General features: G+C 55.0%; 2 protein-coding genes across 2 annotated transcripts in view; both read right to left on the bottom strand.

Moving 5' to 3' along the window:
- The window catches only part of EXOSC6 (exosome component 6), a 1,380-nt gene extending 1,025 nt beyond the window's left edge, over nucleotides 1–355 (bottom strand). The window contains exon 1 of the mRNA XM_027646691.1: nucleotides 3–355. Coding sequence (XP_027502492.1) covers nucleotides 3–337 — 335 coding nt within the window. The 5' untranslated portion in view covers nucleotides 338–355. The remainder of the gene's footprint in view (nucleotides 1–2) is intronic.
- Nucleotides 356–483: 128 nt separating this feature from the next.
- AARS (alanyl-tRNA synthetase) lies at nucleotides 484–16,186 on the bottom strand. The gene is made up of 21 exons (XM_027646531.1): nucleotides 16,138–16,186; nucleotides 14,575–14,783; nucleotides 13,766–13,954; nucleotides 12,986–13,131; nucleotides 11,619–11,810; nucleotides 11,039–11,183; nucleotides 9,958–10,103; nucleotides 9,314–9,422; nucleotides 9,069–9,219; nucleotides 8,578–8,702; nucleotides 7,830–7,974; nucleotides 7,032–7,210; nucleotides 6,424–6,537; nucleotides 5,480–5,686; nucleotides 4,672–4,856; nucleotides 4,147–4,255; nucleotides 3,331–3,444; nucleotides 2,931–3,050; nucleotides 2,335–2,421; nucleotides 1,032–1,145; nucleotides 484–749 (listed from the first exon to the last, which is right to left on the bottom strand). The coding sequence occupies exons 2-21, from the start codon at nucleotides 14,716–14,718 to the stop codon at nucleotides 564–566; spliced, it is 2,907 nt and encodes a 968-aa protein (XP_027502332.1). The 5' UTR covers nucleotides 14,719–14,783; nucleotides 16,138–16,186; the 3' UTR covers nucleotides 484–563.
- Between the last annotated feature and the right edge of the window lie 89 nt (nucleotides 16,187–16,275).

Genomic DNA, 16,275 nt, shown 5'->3' with positions numbered 1-16,275 from the left:
CCCGCTCCGCCAGCCCGCCCGGCCGGCCCCGCGCCCCGCGGCACGCGAAGGGCGCCCGGCGGAACTCGCACAGCAGCCGGCCCGGCCCGGGCTCGGCCGCCTCCCGCGGGCCCCAGGCGGCGCAGAGCACCTTGGTGCCGCTGCCCAGCTCCACGTAGGCCGAGCCCTGAGCCTGGCTCAGCAGCCCGGCCCGCGCGAACAGCGGCCGCAGGGAGCAGGGGTCCCGCGGCGCGGCCCCCGCGCCCTCCTCATCCTCATCCTCGGCCGCGAGCGCTGCCCACAGAGAGGGCGGCTGCGACTCCTCCGGGCCGCACAGGCGGCGGTGATCCAGCGGCATGGTCGGCGGGACGGCGGCAGCGGGCGGGGACAGGGAGGAGGCGGGGACGGGCAGGAGGAGGGGACAGGCACAGGCGGTGACAGGCAGGAGGAGGATCCCACCCCCTCCCCTCCCATCTCGCTCCCCCAGCAGAGCAGGGCCGCAGCGAGCAGGGCAGGGAACCTTTATTGACAGGAAATCCGCGCAGGGGAGACAGTAGGAAAAGGGGGCCGGGGACCCCCCTCAGTCAGTTCTTCAGCTCCCCCAGCCGGAGCCTAGCAAAGTCCGTGGCCAGTTTCAAGGCTTCCTGCAGGCAGCCCACGTTCTTGCCCGTTGCCTGTGCAGAGATGTCCTTCCCACCACCTTTGCCATCCATCAAGCCAGACACCTCCTGCACCCACTGGCTGGCCTTCAGGCCCTTATTTGCAGTCTCCTGGGCAAGAAAAGGGAAAAAAAAAAAATCACTGGTCAGCACTGAGGGACAAACAGCTGTCTCCCTGACCCATGCTACATTCTGACTCTTCTTCCCCATTTGCACAGCACAACCTTTTTCCCACACTTCTGTAGATTGATGATACACCAAAGCATGAGGGTTGTGGCTCTGGCCAAACCCAAATCAATCCTGGCCGTGGAGTGTTCGATAGTTCCTGCCTGGAGGCTGCATTTCCTCCAGGAAGGCTGAGGGAGAGGCAGATACAGAGTGCCTCAGCATTACCTGGGGTACTTGACACAGGCAGGTGATCCTGCCAGCTTCATTATCCACAGCAAAAAGCATGGCAGCAGTCTGGGGGGAGTTAGTCTTGAAGAGCTTCAGAGATTCATTCAGGGCCTGTAAAAGAAGAAAATTATTGCAGCACATCTTCCCTGCACTCACACCCAGCTCACCTCCAGCCCCCATGGCACCCACAGAGACCTCAGGGATCTGGACTTGCATTAAACCAGCCAGCATCACCCTGCTGTGCTCCTCCTCCCCACCACAAGCCTAATTCACATCCCTCGCAGTGTAGAAGCTTTGGCAAGTGACACAAGCCCTGTCTGTGTACCCTGAGGCAGGAAGGAGAAACTGCCTTCATTTCTCCACCTTCAGTTATCCAGGAACTGGCAGAATTTGCCCCAGAGTGAACCTTTGCCTGAGTACTGACTGGAGGGAAAAAAGCTCCCCCCAGCAGGAGGGAACAGCTGTTCCAAAGTGACTCAGGAGAACTCAAAAACAGCATGAAGAGGCTGCAAGGGTTAACAGACACAGCAGGCACACAAGAAGAACCAGGGAGATTGCCATGCATCCTGCTATTCCCAAGGAGAGCATCATCCCTTGTTCACACAGACAGCACGATGCAGCACAGAAGCTCCAGGAGCAGGTCCTCTGGCAAGCAAAGCAGCGCTGCTCTGGGTGGATTGGGAACACGCAGCTCCCCGGGCTGCCAGCACTGCCATCCCCTGGGATGCACCCTTCTGCCAGGGAGAACACTGAGATGGCACCCACTGCGAGCGTGGGTGTCATGGTGACAGGGAGGGCCACAGAGAGCGAGCAGGATCAGCTCCAAGACTCACAGAGTGGAAATTTAAACAGGGCATTAAAACCAGAGCGCTCCAACCCCAGGCACGATCAGTCCCTGCTGCCTGGCACTTGCTGGGCTCAGCACTGCAGCACAGTGCACAAAAGGGAGCTGTTATTCCAACAGATATTGCTTGGAAAGAAACTTGTATGTGGAGGAGGGAAGGAGCAGATTTAACCCTGGCTGTGGAAGAACCTGAACCCAGCTGTGCCTGGGGGGCAGCTCTCTGCCCAGCCCTGTCCACACAGCCAGCCCAGGACAATGCTCCTGGAGCTGATCTGCAGGGGCCACAAACATCATGACTTCCACTGCCCAAGCAGTCCCTCCTCCTCCTCAGGGACAGCAGGTGTGAAGAAGGAGAGCTCTGTAGCACTGCACTGCCTCCCCAAGGGAGCAGAGACCACCCAGCTGCTCCTCAAGGCACAAGGAAGGTTGTTGAAGAGAAACCAGGCCTTCCCATACCTTCGCAGAGGCTCCATTTTCCATTTCCATGATGACCCATGGCTGATTAGGGTGACTCTCAATGACTTGCTTGGTCTTCTCCAGCACCTGAGGACAACAGCGGTGAGAAAACAAACACCAGAGTGCCCACAGGGTGTATGAACACAAGAACCACAAAGGTAGAGCTTCCCCTGCAGGTACGGAGGCCCCCAAGGTGCCCAAACACACCCACAGCCCAGCCTGGAGCAGCCTCACACTGTGGAGCCAGGAGCAAAATATTTTGGCAGGTGGGTGTGTGGCCTGCAAGGCAGCAGCAATGCTATGTGTTAAATCCTCCTCCAGAAAACTCCAGTGGGATCCAGGAGGAAGAAGCCTGCACCCAGGGGTACCAGTAGGGCAGGAGCACCCCTACTTCCAAGACACATGCCATGCTTCAACGCAGGGAGCAGGCACAGAGGTAGCTGTGCTCTGGGAGGGAGCAGGAGAGGCTGGAAGACTGAACAGTGTGAGAAGTGTCCCCACAGCTCAGCTCCCTTCCACAATGGACACAAGCAGAGCTCCCAAGGGAGTGCCCTGCAGCCCTCCCACACTATCCTTTATTCCAGCCCAGGGCTCACCCGTTTCTGGATGTCGGCTTTACTTGCACGGTCCAGGTCATCCATAACTTTCTTCAGCGCTTTAACAGCCTCTCTCAGCTCATCTTTCTGCCACTGTGGGATAACAGCAGTGGCCAGAGTCTGCAAAAGACCAGGTGGAGAGGGTTAAAGGTACCAGTGACCACAACCAGGAGATGCTGCACCTCATGAACCTCAGTGCCTCAACTGGCAGAGCCCATTAAGCTCCACTCCTCTCCCAGTGCCAACAACCCACTCAGGAGGTGCCAGCTGCAGCACCCATGGGATGCAGGGCTGCCAGATAGGAGCAGGAAGGTGAACATGGGCCTCATTAATGCAACCCAGTGCTGGCAATCAAGGTCCCACTCACTCTGGGGAGGCAGAGCACTGCTACCATCCTCACCTCACCGAGATCCGCAATCTCTTTCTGCACATCCTTGTTGGGAGCTGTCTGGACCTTCACCTTGGCCTCCAGGGCTGACAGCACTTTCCTGAGGCTGTCAACTTTCCTGAGGGCCTAGCAGAAAACAATCCAGGTTAAATCAAGCACGAAGACTGAGCAGGCTGGGCTCTTGACCACCCCAGGGTAAGAAGGGAATGCCCCAGCACGGAGCTGAGTAACTCCTCCAGAAGACACAGAGCCAAAGCAGGCAGCACTTGACCAGAACCAGGGTGTGATGATAGCAGACAGGCCCCAGGACTCCTTCTTTGCCAGAAGCAAAAGAAAGATCCTCAAAAACAGAAACCATCTCCCCCATGAACTCCTTTCTCCCACTCTAGGAAGCACTAGCCCAGGCTAGCCCAGGATCTGCTAGCCCAGCAGCAGAGGACTGGGTTCTCAGACTTCACCACTCTCCTGCCAGCCTTGACAGCTGCTGAGAGCTCTACATCTGCAGCCCATTCTGCTAAGCAACCTGAGCTATTCCCAGAGCCATCCACAGACCACCCCGGGCCCCTCTGCCCCCCGACACAACACTGAGAAGTCAAGACTTCTCCCCTTCTTCCCTGCTCTCTCTGTAGCACAGCCAGGGCCTCCAGCCCAGCCTCTGCCAACAGCAGCACCCTTTTCCCTGAGTTCCTGCTATTCCCAAGGAGAGCATCATCCCTTGTTCATTCTCCCTGATGCTGACAGGGATATTGTGCAAATTCAAACAAAAGGAACTCTGGCATAGGGTTAATATGTGGAATTTCACAGAGGATCTCTCCTGCCTCCCCTTACCTTCCGAGCTTCAGCCCCAGTGACTGCAACTATCCTCCGAATGCCTTTAGCAATGGCTTCTTCTGAAACAATCACAAAGGGGCCAGCATGGCTGGAGTTCTGCAAGTGCCTTTGGAAAGAACCCAGATAGACCCACAAGAGACAGTTAGCAATCTACCTCTCATCTCAGCAGGAATCAGCACAGAAACAAGACAACCACTCTGCCAGGGAGATGCAGCAAGTGTGGGGACAGGCAGAAAATCCAACCAAGCAAAAGAGCAAGGAAAGGGTGGCAAGGGCTGTGCTCCCAGCACTGCCAGAGACCCTGCGTGTGGGCAGGGAAATACAGGCAGTTCCCTGCTTGCAAAGGCTGATTTTAAACACGGATTGACTGAGGAGTGGGAATGCAAAGGCACATCACCACTGCCTCCAGCTCTGCCCTGGCTGTGCTCTGCATGTACCCACAGCACTTCCAGCAGAGACCGGGCTCCACAGGAACTCCTTTTCAGCCACCCTGCTGCCTTCCCTGCCTCTCCAGATACTCACGTGCCTCCACAGAACTCAGTTGAGGTGATAGAGCCCCCAGGACCAGAGGGGTCAGCCAGCAGCTCCTCCACAGGGATGCCAATCGAGACCACACGGACAGGATCGGGGTAGGTCTCGTCAAAAACTGCCCGCAGTCCTTGGATAGCTTTGGCTGCTGCGAGAGGACAGTCCTTGGCATACACAGTCTGCAGAGGACAGGAAAGGGATGTGGGTGAGAGCAGGTCCTATCAGCTCAGGACTCACATTCCCTGGGAACTATGACTTTCTCTGAAAGATGCTAAAAGTGAAGCCTTGTGCCTCACCCAAGCTGGGGTTTGCTGAGCTGCAAGGATTCCAAAAGTATTGGCAGATGTCCCATGTTCAAAACTCCCAACACCACCTGTTCAGACTCCCTGTGTGCTACTGTACATGCAAATGGTTCCAAACACAGACTCCTGAGCAGAGCACAGGGTTCTCCAGGGTCTGCTCTGACACAGGCCTGGTACCAGACAGAGCAACTCTCTCGCCCTTGGTGACACATCACTGGTATGTCTGGGTGTATGTAAATCCAGCCAGGCCTGCAAAACTTCTCTGCCAAACTTCCTGATTCTTCTAGCTAATGTGAGACACTAGAGCAGGCATGGGAACACGCCAACCCTAGAGAGGGCCTGGGACCAATGAACAGAGCAACCCACATGGCGTTTTCCTGCTCAAAACCCTCTGAGGTGATGCCAATCTGCGCACAGAAGACTCCTGCATGCCAAACCCCCAGCATCCCAGATCATCCAAAAGCAGGACTCCAGGTGTACAACCTGTCAGCCGCACCCACCTTTGACTCCTCGATCATCTGGTTGGCAATCCCTTCGACTTTCTTGACTTCCTGGGTGGACAAGGCTCCCTTGGCCGTGAAGTCGAAGCGCAGCCTGTCCGGTGCCACCAGGGAGCCCCTCTGGTCGGCCTCGCCCAGCACCGAGCGCAGGGCGAAGTTGAGGATGTGGGTGGCTGTGTGGTTGCTCATGACCGGCCTCCGCCTGGCCTGAGGGAGGAAGCCTCTGTTAGACGGGTCCTTGCACTGTGGCCTCCAGCAGGTGAAGGGGAGGCTGCTGCCCTCCAACAGAACCCTAAACTAGCTCAGGAGACCAGAAACAACTGACCACACTTGCTGCCCTGGAGCTTCAGCTAAGGGAGCAGGGTGTTCCCCACCAAATTTGTGCATGGCTTTTCCCTCACAGTCTCCTGTGTGGAGGGAGGACAAGGACAGACCAGGTCACAGACACTGATCTGCTCCTCAGCAGGGAAAAGCACTGCGAGATGGAAGCCCTCCCTCTTCCTCCAAAGATGATGCCTCTATAGAGAAGGGAAACACATTTTGCAGACTAGGCTCAACCCAGGACTCACTCAGCAGGCTGAGCCCAGAGGAACCAACGTCTGGAGTGGGGCAGGCAGCCCAGGCTCCCTCCTGCTGTCCCCATGCAGTGGGGCACCATACAAGTTCTACCTTCCAGTCATGACCCAAAACATGTTTCTGCTGCTGATCAGGTAACCCAGTGAGTGTGGCTCTGAGCCAGCTGGGCATTATCTGCCTCCTGGTGCCAGAGAAAGCCAGGTGCCAAACAGCAGAGGCCTGGAGTCAGCCAGGCATTGCTTGATCGTGTGCTGCAGAGAGGGCAGGCCTCAAACATCAGGCCCCCCAGAGTGGTACTGATGAAAAGGAAGGAGACAAAATCCAGGGAAAAGAGATGAGCCCATGTGTTACACCATGTCTTAACTCACCTCATCAATAGACAGGTGGACCTGATCTCCCACTTTCAAGCTCCCATACAGAGTTCCTATGTGGAGCACGTAGCCTCCTCGGACCTGAACATTCTTCACAGTGAATTCTGTTTTCTGTATAAAGAGGGAAACGCCCCATGTGAGCAGAGCAAGAGGCCAAGGGGAGACAAACCATCTATCCAGAGGTCTGAGCTGCAACTGGAAAGGTCCCAGCTGAGAGTGAGAGAGGGCGTGTGCTGGAGAAAGACAAGGGTCCCCAGGCACAGCACACAGCAAAGCAGAGAAGTGAATGAAGGTGGGGCACAGCTGAGGGACACAGAAAGAGCTCCCCACCTCAGCTCCCCATCATGGCTTGAGAGCACTGCCCTTGGGCAATCCCAGCACCACCACCACAGGCAACAGCAGCAGAGTCTCCACTTCCCCGAGAAGCAAGGGGAACAAAACTCCAGCACATCCGTGCCGTGCTGCACCCCCCAAAAGGACACCCGTGCAATGCCTGACACCTGACGTGGATGGGAAATTGCTGGAGCTTGCTTGGCCCCTTCTCCCCCTCTGCCCAGGCCCTGGGGTCAGACTGAATCTTGCAAAAGGTTCTCAGGCCCACTCACATCCTCCCTGCTGTCGTCATCCTTGACCATGTAGCCCTGGTCATAGATCTGCCCACCCTGCTCGGCGTAGAAGCAGGTCCGGTCCAGCACTATCCCACACTCCTGGCCAGTGGATGCCTCCTCCACAAACTTCTTCTCCCTGCGGATGGCTTTCACTGTGGCCACGAGGCTCCCGAAATCTGTCACCAGGATGACAGGCAGTGTCAGTAAAATAGGAAAACCTTGCAGACACCACATGGGAGTGGAACTTCATAGCAACATCTCCCAGCTATTGCAGGAGATCATGGCAGCTACCACATTTGCAGAGGGTAAGGAAAAAGGAGTAAGGCAGCAGTTAGCTGGGAATTCCATTCAGTGCCCTCCAAGGCAGGGGCTGTCACTGCCTTCCATGCCTATGCAGTAAAAGTCAGCAGCACACATGGCTGTGAGCGTGCAGCCTCATTAATCTCCACCAAATCAAAGAATTAGCAGGAAGAGCCACAGCAAACGAGCCAAGAGCCCTCTAACAGGCCAAGCAGAAACTGCAGTCCCCTGCAGCAGTGGCAAAGCAGCAGCTGAGGAACACCAACATAGGAGTGTGGAGACACAAAGCTGCAGGGAACAGGAATCCCCTTAACTTGGCAAAAACAGGCCTGACAGTCTGTCCTTCCCTTTCCCTGCTTTGTAACAAGCAGGCCTGCACTCCTTTCCACTCCCACCTCCATGTCCCAGGACAGGTGAGCCCAGAGGGGATCTCTTTGAGGTACATGCCAGGGAAGGCTTAGCAGCAGATGATGATTCTGAGAAGGTTTTTCATACCATAGGTGCCACTGGGGTCTGAAGCATAGCTGTATTTTGGCGAGTCATCGGTCACCTCCAGCCCTCGGGCCCTTAGCTCTTCAATGGCATAGATGTCCAGCATGAGGAGGTCCTCCCCTCCAGCTCCCTTGCCCTGGGATTTGAGCTGCCAATGACAAGCACTAATGTTTGAGAAAACCCACCTCAGCTTCAGCCAACGCACGCCAGCCTAGCTGCACATCTCACTCACATCCCTGAACTCACATCAGTGGTTTAGAGCTCTGCCCTGGGAAGCTGTGTGCCAGCAGCTGGAGTGCTCCTGTCTTTTCTGGCTTCATAACATAGTTCCAGCATGCAGATCAAGTGGGCCTGAGCCCAGTAAGGGCAAGGCAAGTACCCAGCTGGTCAATGCCACTCCCCGCTGCTGCAGCAAAGGTGCTGTGAGAGGCACTCAGGCTGCAGACCCGGACACTGCTCCTCAGACAGGGAGTAACTTCCAGCAGTTAAGCGCTCTGAGCACTCCACTATCTCTGTATGAAGGCTGAGCTCAAGACTCCACGCTCTGCTAGTGAGAAAAACCAACCCCAGCTGTACAGAAAAGACATGTCCCACAACAACTGCTGTTGTCCTGGTGTTTCCCAAGGGACACTGGGGCACATGGGGTGTGAGCAGACTCAGTAAGAAAGGAGTAACTCGTGACTGCAAACTGCACGGAAGGGAAACCTTCCTGTCCGCTCACAGCCCAGCTTCCCCTGGAGCTGTTACCTACCTGTGCATTTTTCCTCTCTTCCTCAAAGCCCTCCATGTCCACAACAAGGCCCTTCTCCTCTGCAATCAGCCCGGTGAGATCCGCAGGAAAACCGTAGGTGTCATAGAGCAGCCAGGCAGTGTCACCTGCAGAGAGAGGGCAGAGCAGTCGGCTCTCATGTTCCACAACACGCTGCTCCCTTCCCTGCTCTCCCACTGGCTCTGTCCCACCCAACTGGCTCTGCATTACAGCACGACAGCAATCAGATCTGGAGAAGGTGAACATCCAAAAGGCTCCTCCCTGACAGCACAGGGATCTGGGCAGCTTTGAAACCTGAGCATGTGAACACAGGCCAGAGGAGAGACAGGTGGCTCAGCTCTGAGAGATGTCTTTTGACTCCAACTCTGTCCCACACCTTCCACCACCTCTAAGCTCCCAGCCCAGCGGAGCCCTGACGTGATCCCAAAAAATTAATGCCTTTTGCTGCATCCAGACAGAAGTCACAGCCTTACCAGGGATGATTTTACTGTCCCCCAGGCTCTGGATCTTCCTGTCCAGGATGCGACGCCCTCTGCTCAGTGTTTTCAGGAACTGATCCTCTTCTTCATTGATAATGTCCTTCACCATATCTGGGTCTTTCTTCAGCTCAGGAAAGGCATCTCCCTGCAGATCCAAGAGGATGAGCCCTTCAGCATGGAGATCCACACACCCCAGCAGAGGAAGTCTTCAGCAGATACAGTGGAGCAGAAGAACTTACCAGTGACTGCACCACCACATCAACCAGAGTAGCAAAGAAACCCTTGGGGGCATTGAGCTTCTCGTGGGAGTAGCGCACAGCCCGCCGGAGAATCCGCCTCAGCACATACCTAGGGAACAGCAGAGCCCCCATGCAAACGTTACACCTCCGAGTTGTTCTCAGGGGCTCCACCAGCATCCACCAGCCTTCCTGGCACCTTCTCCCAGGACCAAGAGCACAGGGTTCTTTTCCCACAGCAGCTGCTCATGGCAGCAGCAAGGCACAGGTGAGGTGCCAGGCCCCAGCTCTCTGACCCAGACTCACTGTGTGCTTGCTGTGGGGCAGTGGCAGCTGCAGCACAGCCCCCCAGCCCAAACTTCCTTGCTTTTTAACAGCAACACTGCACCAAGCAGGGCTTTGTGCCTGTCTGCCCACAGTGATCCTTTCCAGGGGCTGGCACAGCAGCACTGTGCTCAAGAACCCTCAGACCTTTGTGTTGTGGCCTTTTGGGCAGACCTTACTACAGGGATTTAAGCGTCAAATATCCTGAGCAAACACTCTGCTATCCACTGCTTTAATGCCAGAGACACAGAAGATCCCAGAGCCCTCAGGGAAGCTGTGCTGAATAGAAAGGGAGTGGTAGCACTGCAGCAGCTCCTTCTTACCCTCTGCCAGTGTTGTCAGGCCTGCCCCCATCCGAGAGGGCCAGGGTGATGGTCCGTGCGTGGTCGGCCAGCACGCGGTAGGCCATGTCTATTCCATCGGCATCCTCGGCCCCCACCTGCCCCTGGTACGGCCTGGCACCTGTGCCCTGAGCAGAGAGGGGAAGGCAGTGGGCAAAGGGGGATGATTACAGACAGTGGGGGCCAGCACCATGACAGAATAACAGCGAAGGCCCTCAGAAGCCAAGCCCACCCCACCACCGGCAGCCACAGAGGAGGAACGCTCCTCTGGAAAGAAGTGTCTCAGTGAAGCCAGGGAAGGTGGGAAGCTGTGGGCTCTACATGGCATTACAACCTGAATTTCCATGGCCAAAGGCTCTTCACACCAGAAGGAAGAAAAGCCAATATATCCCCACATTAAGACCTCAAGAGAGAAGGAAAAGGACAGAGTACAGGGAAATCATGTGTTTTGCACACCGGCCCAAGTACTGCAGCCTGGCACAACCTGCCCAGCCAAGAAACCTTTCAAATTCTGTCACACAGGAGATGGTCCCAGCTTCCCTCTTTTGGGGTGGTTTTATCCACATCCAAGGGAAAGATACTGCTGTAACAGCACAGGTAAGGTGGTCTCCACACCGGACAGTGCAGCAACAGCACACTGGTTCTGTAAGTGGCTGTCCCGGTTCATGGCAAAGGGCTCCTGTCTCAGGGAATTTTCTACAGATCAGAGTGTTCCAGGTGGGAGACTGAAGGACAAACTGATTCTGGGTTAGCAGCACCACGTGCTCTCTACCACATGGCAAAAGGGCCTGCAGAGCATCTCCCACCAGGAGAGGACCAAGGACTGTGCCATCAGGACAGTTCAACTGGGAAAGCTGCACCACTCATCGTCCTGTGTTTTCCCCTAGAGATATGTCCAAGGACAGGAATTACTGTGCCAGCCTGCATTCCTACCCTCAGCAAAGCACAAACCTGTGGGGCTCAGAGCAGCTGGGAAAGCAGAGACCACCCTCTCTGACCAGCCCCAAGCATCTCGCCAGGGATTCACGGAATGGATACAGCTGGATCAGACCCCAGTTCCTACCTTTTGGATGGCTTCAAAGTAAGGAAGGAAAAGGTCAGTGTCATAGTTGGACATCTTGTTCTGCAGCACAGAGACCAGCCTCTCCAGACCCATCCCAGTATCAATACTTTTCTTAGGAAGGGGTTTCAGTGTCCCATCAGCTTCCCTGCCAAAGAAAGATGAGCTGTTATGGATGGGGGCTCTGCAGGGGGAACCCAATCTCTCTCCTCATCTCCATGAAATTTGGTTCCATCAGATTTATGACACGGGCCCGTACACAAGCCATACAAAGGACAACTGTGATAAAATATAATTAACAAGACCATCTGTGACAACTCAGACCCAGAGTAGGATGGCACTTATTCCCTACTGAATTCCTGGCATATAAATGGGAGAAAATACTTCCAGTTTGTCCCCAAAGGCAGCATGACTGATCCCTTCTGTACAGGAGGGTCAGGGGACAGAGCATCACAATGTCCTCAGCTCCTGGACCACTGGGAATGGTGGGCAAGCCAGGGGCAGTTAGAAGAGCACGCAGCCCAAGCAGCCTCCCACATGGAGCTGGAGCAACCTGGCTCACCTGGAAGCCACTCTGGCTCACCTGTTGAACTGTATGAACACCAGGTTCCAGATCTCCAGGACGTTGGGGTCATCCTGATTGACCAGGTGTGAAGCATCTCTGTCCCCGATCCGGTCGTAGTGGATCTCACTGCAAGGGCCACAGGGGCCTGTGTCTCCCATTTCCCAGAAGTTATCCTTCATATTGCCAGGCAGAATCCTGCCCTCAGCCAGCCTGCAACAAGAAACTTACTGAACAACAGAGACTAACAGCAAGGTAAGAATTCCCCAAACTAAGGGCTAGACCAGAGAAACCTCAGCTCACTAATTCCCTGGATGAGATGATGAATTCTTAAAGCCTGAGCCTCAGGATCCCTGCTGAGGGTGATCAAGTGAACATTGGCACCTGTCCCAGCTGGAGGCAGAGGCTTACACAACACCTCAGCGAGGCCACCAGCAAGGAGACGGGGATGGGATGGAGCACGTCACCTATGAGGAAAGGCTGAGAGAATTGGGATTGTTCAGCCTGAAAAGAAGGCTCTGGGATCACCTTGTTGGAACCTTTCAGTACCTAAAGGGGAACATAAGAAATCTGGAGAGGAACTCCAGCTTTAGAAGGGCATGTAGTGAAAGGAAAAGGGCTTTAAACTGAGAGAGGGCACGTTTAGATCACACATTGGTAAGAAATTGTTCCCTGTGAGGGTGGGGAGGCCCTGGCACAGGTTGCCCAGAGAAGCTGTGGCTGCCCCATCCCTGGAAGTGTCCAAGGCCAGGTTGGATGGGGCTTGGAGTAACCTGGGACAGTGGAAAGTGTTCCTGCCCATGGCAAGGGGGCTGGAACAGGATGAGCTGTAAAGTCCCTTCCAAACCTAACCATTCCATGGTTCTAGGATTCCATGATCTTCTCAAATGTTGTCAGCAGCAGCACACTGGGCAGGACAGCCCATCCATCTGACCCAGTGGGGCACCTGTTAAGCTTTCACAAGAGATTTTGAAACCAGAGCTCCCAGTATCTTCTATCTAATACCAGTACTTCCCTTTAGTTTCAAAGCTCCACTACACTACAAAAACTATTTGTGACACTTCAATTTTGCTAAAACATCCTGCCACATGTGTTATGTTCTGCCACATAACACATGCCATCATAGAGTCATAGAAACATTTAGGTTGGAAAAGACCTTTCAGATCATCAAGTCCAACTGTTACTCCAGCACTGCCAAGCCTACCACTAAACAATGTCCCAAGTTCCACAGCTACACAGCTTTTGAGTCCCTCCAGGGATAGTGACTCCACCACTTCCCCAGGCAGCCTCTTCTGTTCTGTCTCTGTGAAGAATTTTTCTTCATATCCAAGCCAAACAAATTACTATTGCTCATCAAAACATGCACCTTCCTCAGTGAAAGGCCTTACCCCAAATCCAACCAGATCTGCTTGCACTCCAGGTCTGGCTGCAGCCCTGCAGCCTCATTTCCACCAAAGTAAGTGACATAAAGTCTTTCAGCAGGAATGCCAAACTCCTTGGTGAGAAGTTCCAGTGCCAGTTTACAAGCCAGTTCCTGCAGAAGGAAAGATGAGGTCAGCAAGTGAGTGCAAAGACAGCTTCTCTTCAACATCCAAAGTACTGGCCACTGCAGGTACCAGCAGGTAAACTGCCAAAAACTTTCCAACCTTTGACATAAGAGGCAAATTAATATATGCAGCGAACAGAGCACAAGAAACATCTCAAATGACTTTCCTGATGCAGCCAAGTTAACTCCTAAGCATGTTCACTACCTCCAAAAAGCCTTTTAATTCTGCTGTTGTTTTGTATTCCTAACATCCTTCTTCTGACTTAGAGCACTACACTATCAAGGAGCTTGGGAAAGGGCATCATCATTGTATGATCACTCCTGTTTGAAGGTCCACCATAGCTGCACAGCACATGCAATTCCCCATAGCTCCAGGACAACCCCTAAAACCTCTGCCTGAAGACTCTAAACTAGCAGAGTTAATTTAATCAGCTTTGTAAACCTTAAGTAATTAATCTCAAATCATTCTGCAGGGTTGGGGTAGCTTCCAACCTCATTTATCCCAAAGGAGCCACATGCCCCTCTGTGCCAACATATTTTCTTTCCTCTTGGCAACCGCTCTGCTGAGTTCATGGAGACAAATTTGTGCCAGGGATTCAGAGCTGCACCCAGCCTGCTTTACCTTGAAGTAATCCCCAAAGGACCAGGACCCCAGCATCTCAAAGAAGGTGTGGTGGTACACATCTTTCCCCACGTCGTCCAGGTCGTTGTGTTTGCCCCCTGCTCGGATGCACTTCTGAGTGTTGGTGGCTCTGCTCAGTTTAGCGAGTGGGTGTGAGGGGTCGATAGTGTTGAGGAAGATGGGTTTGAACTGAGAGGAGAGAAAAAAGGGCAACTCAGACCAGCACTCAGAGCCTGTTTCCAAATGTTGCAAGCAACAGCAAGGCAGTGTGTGTCATCTGTGTGACAATATCACTGGCCTGGACGCACCCAAGGCACCTTTCAGAAACAAACCTGCTGCTCCTGCCTGTGGCAAGGCTGCAGCACTGCCTAGAACTCAGCTCTCACACACACACACGTGTTTCTGGAGCCCACCAAACCCTGGGACTTCCAAAGGGATTAGAAGCTGTCGGATTCCCAGCTGTCAAAAAATAAAAAATGAGTGCTGATCTGCAGCACAGCCCTTGCAGCAGGTCAGTCCCAACTGCTCTTTAAAGATGCCATTAGTCATTTGTGCCAGGACTGGCTGTGGTACAAAGGGTCAAGGAAGGGAGACTGTCAGAGCTCCCATCACAGGGACCTCTCTTCCAGTGCTCTTGTCAATTCTGTGAGGGCACAGAGGGCTCCAGCAGCACACACCAACCACCCCATTGTGACCAGATGGAAGACGGAGAAAACAATAATTTTCCGCACAAGAAATTCTGCAAACAGCCTCAAGGGTTTCAACGGGATATGTCCGTAAGGACCGCAGTGCCAGGGTGGGAAACCTACCTGATTCATACCAGCATTGGCAAAGAGCAGCGTGGGGTCGTCCAGGGGGATGGTGGAAGATGAGTGCACGTAGGTGTGCTTGTTCTCCCTGAAGAAGTCGATGAAGCGCTGCCGGATCTGGCTGGCGGTGAGCGTGGCCTCCATCCTGAGGCTGCGAGTCACCGCTGGCCAAAGCGAGCGGCGGGGAAGCGGCAAGGCCTCGGTGCAGTCTGAAGAAACAACAACAAACAAGGCTCTGACGTGTTGTTAGCTCGAGCTGAACATGAGGATCATTGTCTCCATCTCATGAAAGGGTCCCCCCCCCACATTAAGTACTCACTGGCTCCTCAGTTCAACCATCGGTCTGCCCCAAAGAGCGCTGGCCCAACCCCAAACCTCCTCTCCCCCAATCTCCCTGATTTCGGGGCTCTACATCAAGTTACCTGTTCTTTGAAAACACGGGGTTTTAAAATTGCAAATTCACATGGATACTGAACTTAATATGTTGCATTTGTGTTGTTGGGGACATGGATGGAGGGGGGAGCTGCCAAGCCGACAAAGCACTCAAGGTGAATAAATGCAAGAGTGGGGAGACCCCACTGCGGCCTTCCAGTATCTGAAGGGGGCTTATAAAAGAGAGGGAGAGCAACTTTTTACATGGGCAGATAGTGATAGGACAAGGGAGAACAGTTTTAAACCAAATAAGGAGGGATTTAGGTTAGATTCTTCTTGGTGAGGGTGGGGAGGCCCTGGCACAGGTTGCCCAGAGAAGCTGTAGCTGCCCCATCCCTGTTCAAGGCCAGGCTGGATGGGGCTTGGAGCAACCTGGTCTAGCGGAAGGTATCTCTGCCCATGGCGGGGGGGTGGAACTTGATGAGCTTTAAGGCCTGTTCCAGCCCAAACCATTCTGTGATTCTATAATTAAACCACAGAAGAGCCAAGTTCAGGAATGACCCCTGAATATCATTTTGTCCGCCCTCCCTGCTCGAAGCAGAGACAGCTCCAAGGATGCCTGGAAGCCTTCCCTGGGAGGGCCCACATGCCCTCAGGCACCCCAGAGGCAGTGACAGCCTGCAGGGCAGCACCGCCCGAGTGTCCCACGGGTGCACAGAGCTGTCCCTGTCAGCGGAGCGCAATGCAGATACACGAGGGGGGGGGGTGAGCTCCCAGCAGCGTGCTGCGGCGCCGAGGGACGGGAATCCCCCACGGGAGCAGGGCCTGGGAGCAGTTCATTGAATCACGGAATCAATGAGCCTGGAAAACTCCTTTCGGATCATCGAGTCCAACCTCGATGCTGGAGGAGGGAATGACCCGAGGAGGGAAGGACCGCGCACAGGGCCGACCAGAGGCCCTGCTCGGACACCGCCCGCTCTCCAGTGCCCGAGGAGGGGCGGGGGAAGCGCTGGGTCCGCCATCCCCCCCGCAGGCCCGGCTGGGGCGCGACCAGCGGCACCACCACCACCACCACCCTCCACCCTCCCCCATTACCCTCCCTCCTGCCCTTCTCCCCTGGGCCCGGGGTCCCGGGCGGGCCGTGGCGGTCAAACCCGGAGCGCAGCCCCCCCGTGTCCCCCCCGGCCGTACCTGCGCGGCCGCCGCCGCCCCTCGCCCCTCACCGCCGGCCGCCGCAGCGCGCGCCACGCCCCGCCCCTCCACCGCCGGGACGGCTCCCATTGGCTGCCGGCGCTGTCGCTCCGCGCAAGCCCCGCCCCCTCACCGCCG

This window comes from Corapipo altera, unplaced genomic scaffold (genome assembly GCF_003945725.1).
Source record: "Corapipo altera isolate COAL_440 unplaced genomic scaffold, ASM394572v1 62, whole genome shotgun sequence".
In the NCBI taxonomy this organism is placed as follows: domain Eukaryota; kingdom Metazoa; phylum Chordata; class Aves; order Passeriformes; family Pipridae; genus Corapipo; species Corapipo altera.
The sequence above is the reverse complement of the archived record's forward strand: the minus strand, read 5'-3'. Positions and strand labels throughout refer to the sequence as shown.

Bases quoted from the DNA above. Each gene is read 5' to 3' on its own strand.
- AARS (XM_027646531.1), bottom strand. From the start codon at position 14,718: ATGGAGGCCACGCTCACCGCCAGCCAGATCCGGCAGCGCTTCATCGAC. The intron at 10,104-11,038 runs GTAGGAACTGGG...CTCTCTGCTCAG, and splicing joins ACTTTGAAGCCATCCAAAAG to GGCACAGGTGCCAGGCCGTA. The intron at 750-1,031 runs GTAATGCTGAGG...TTTCTTGCCCAG, and splicing joins GCCTGTGTCAAGTACCCCAG to GAGACTGCAAATAAGGGCCT.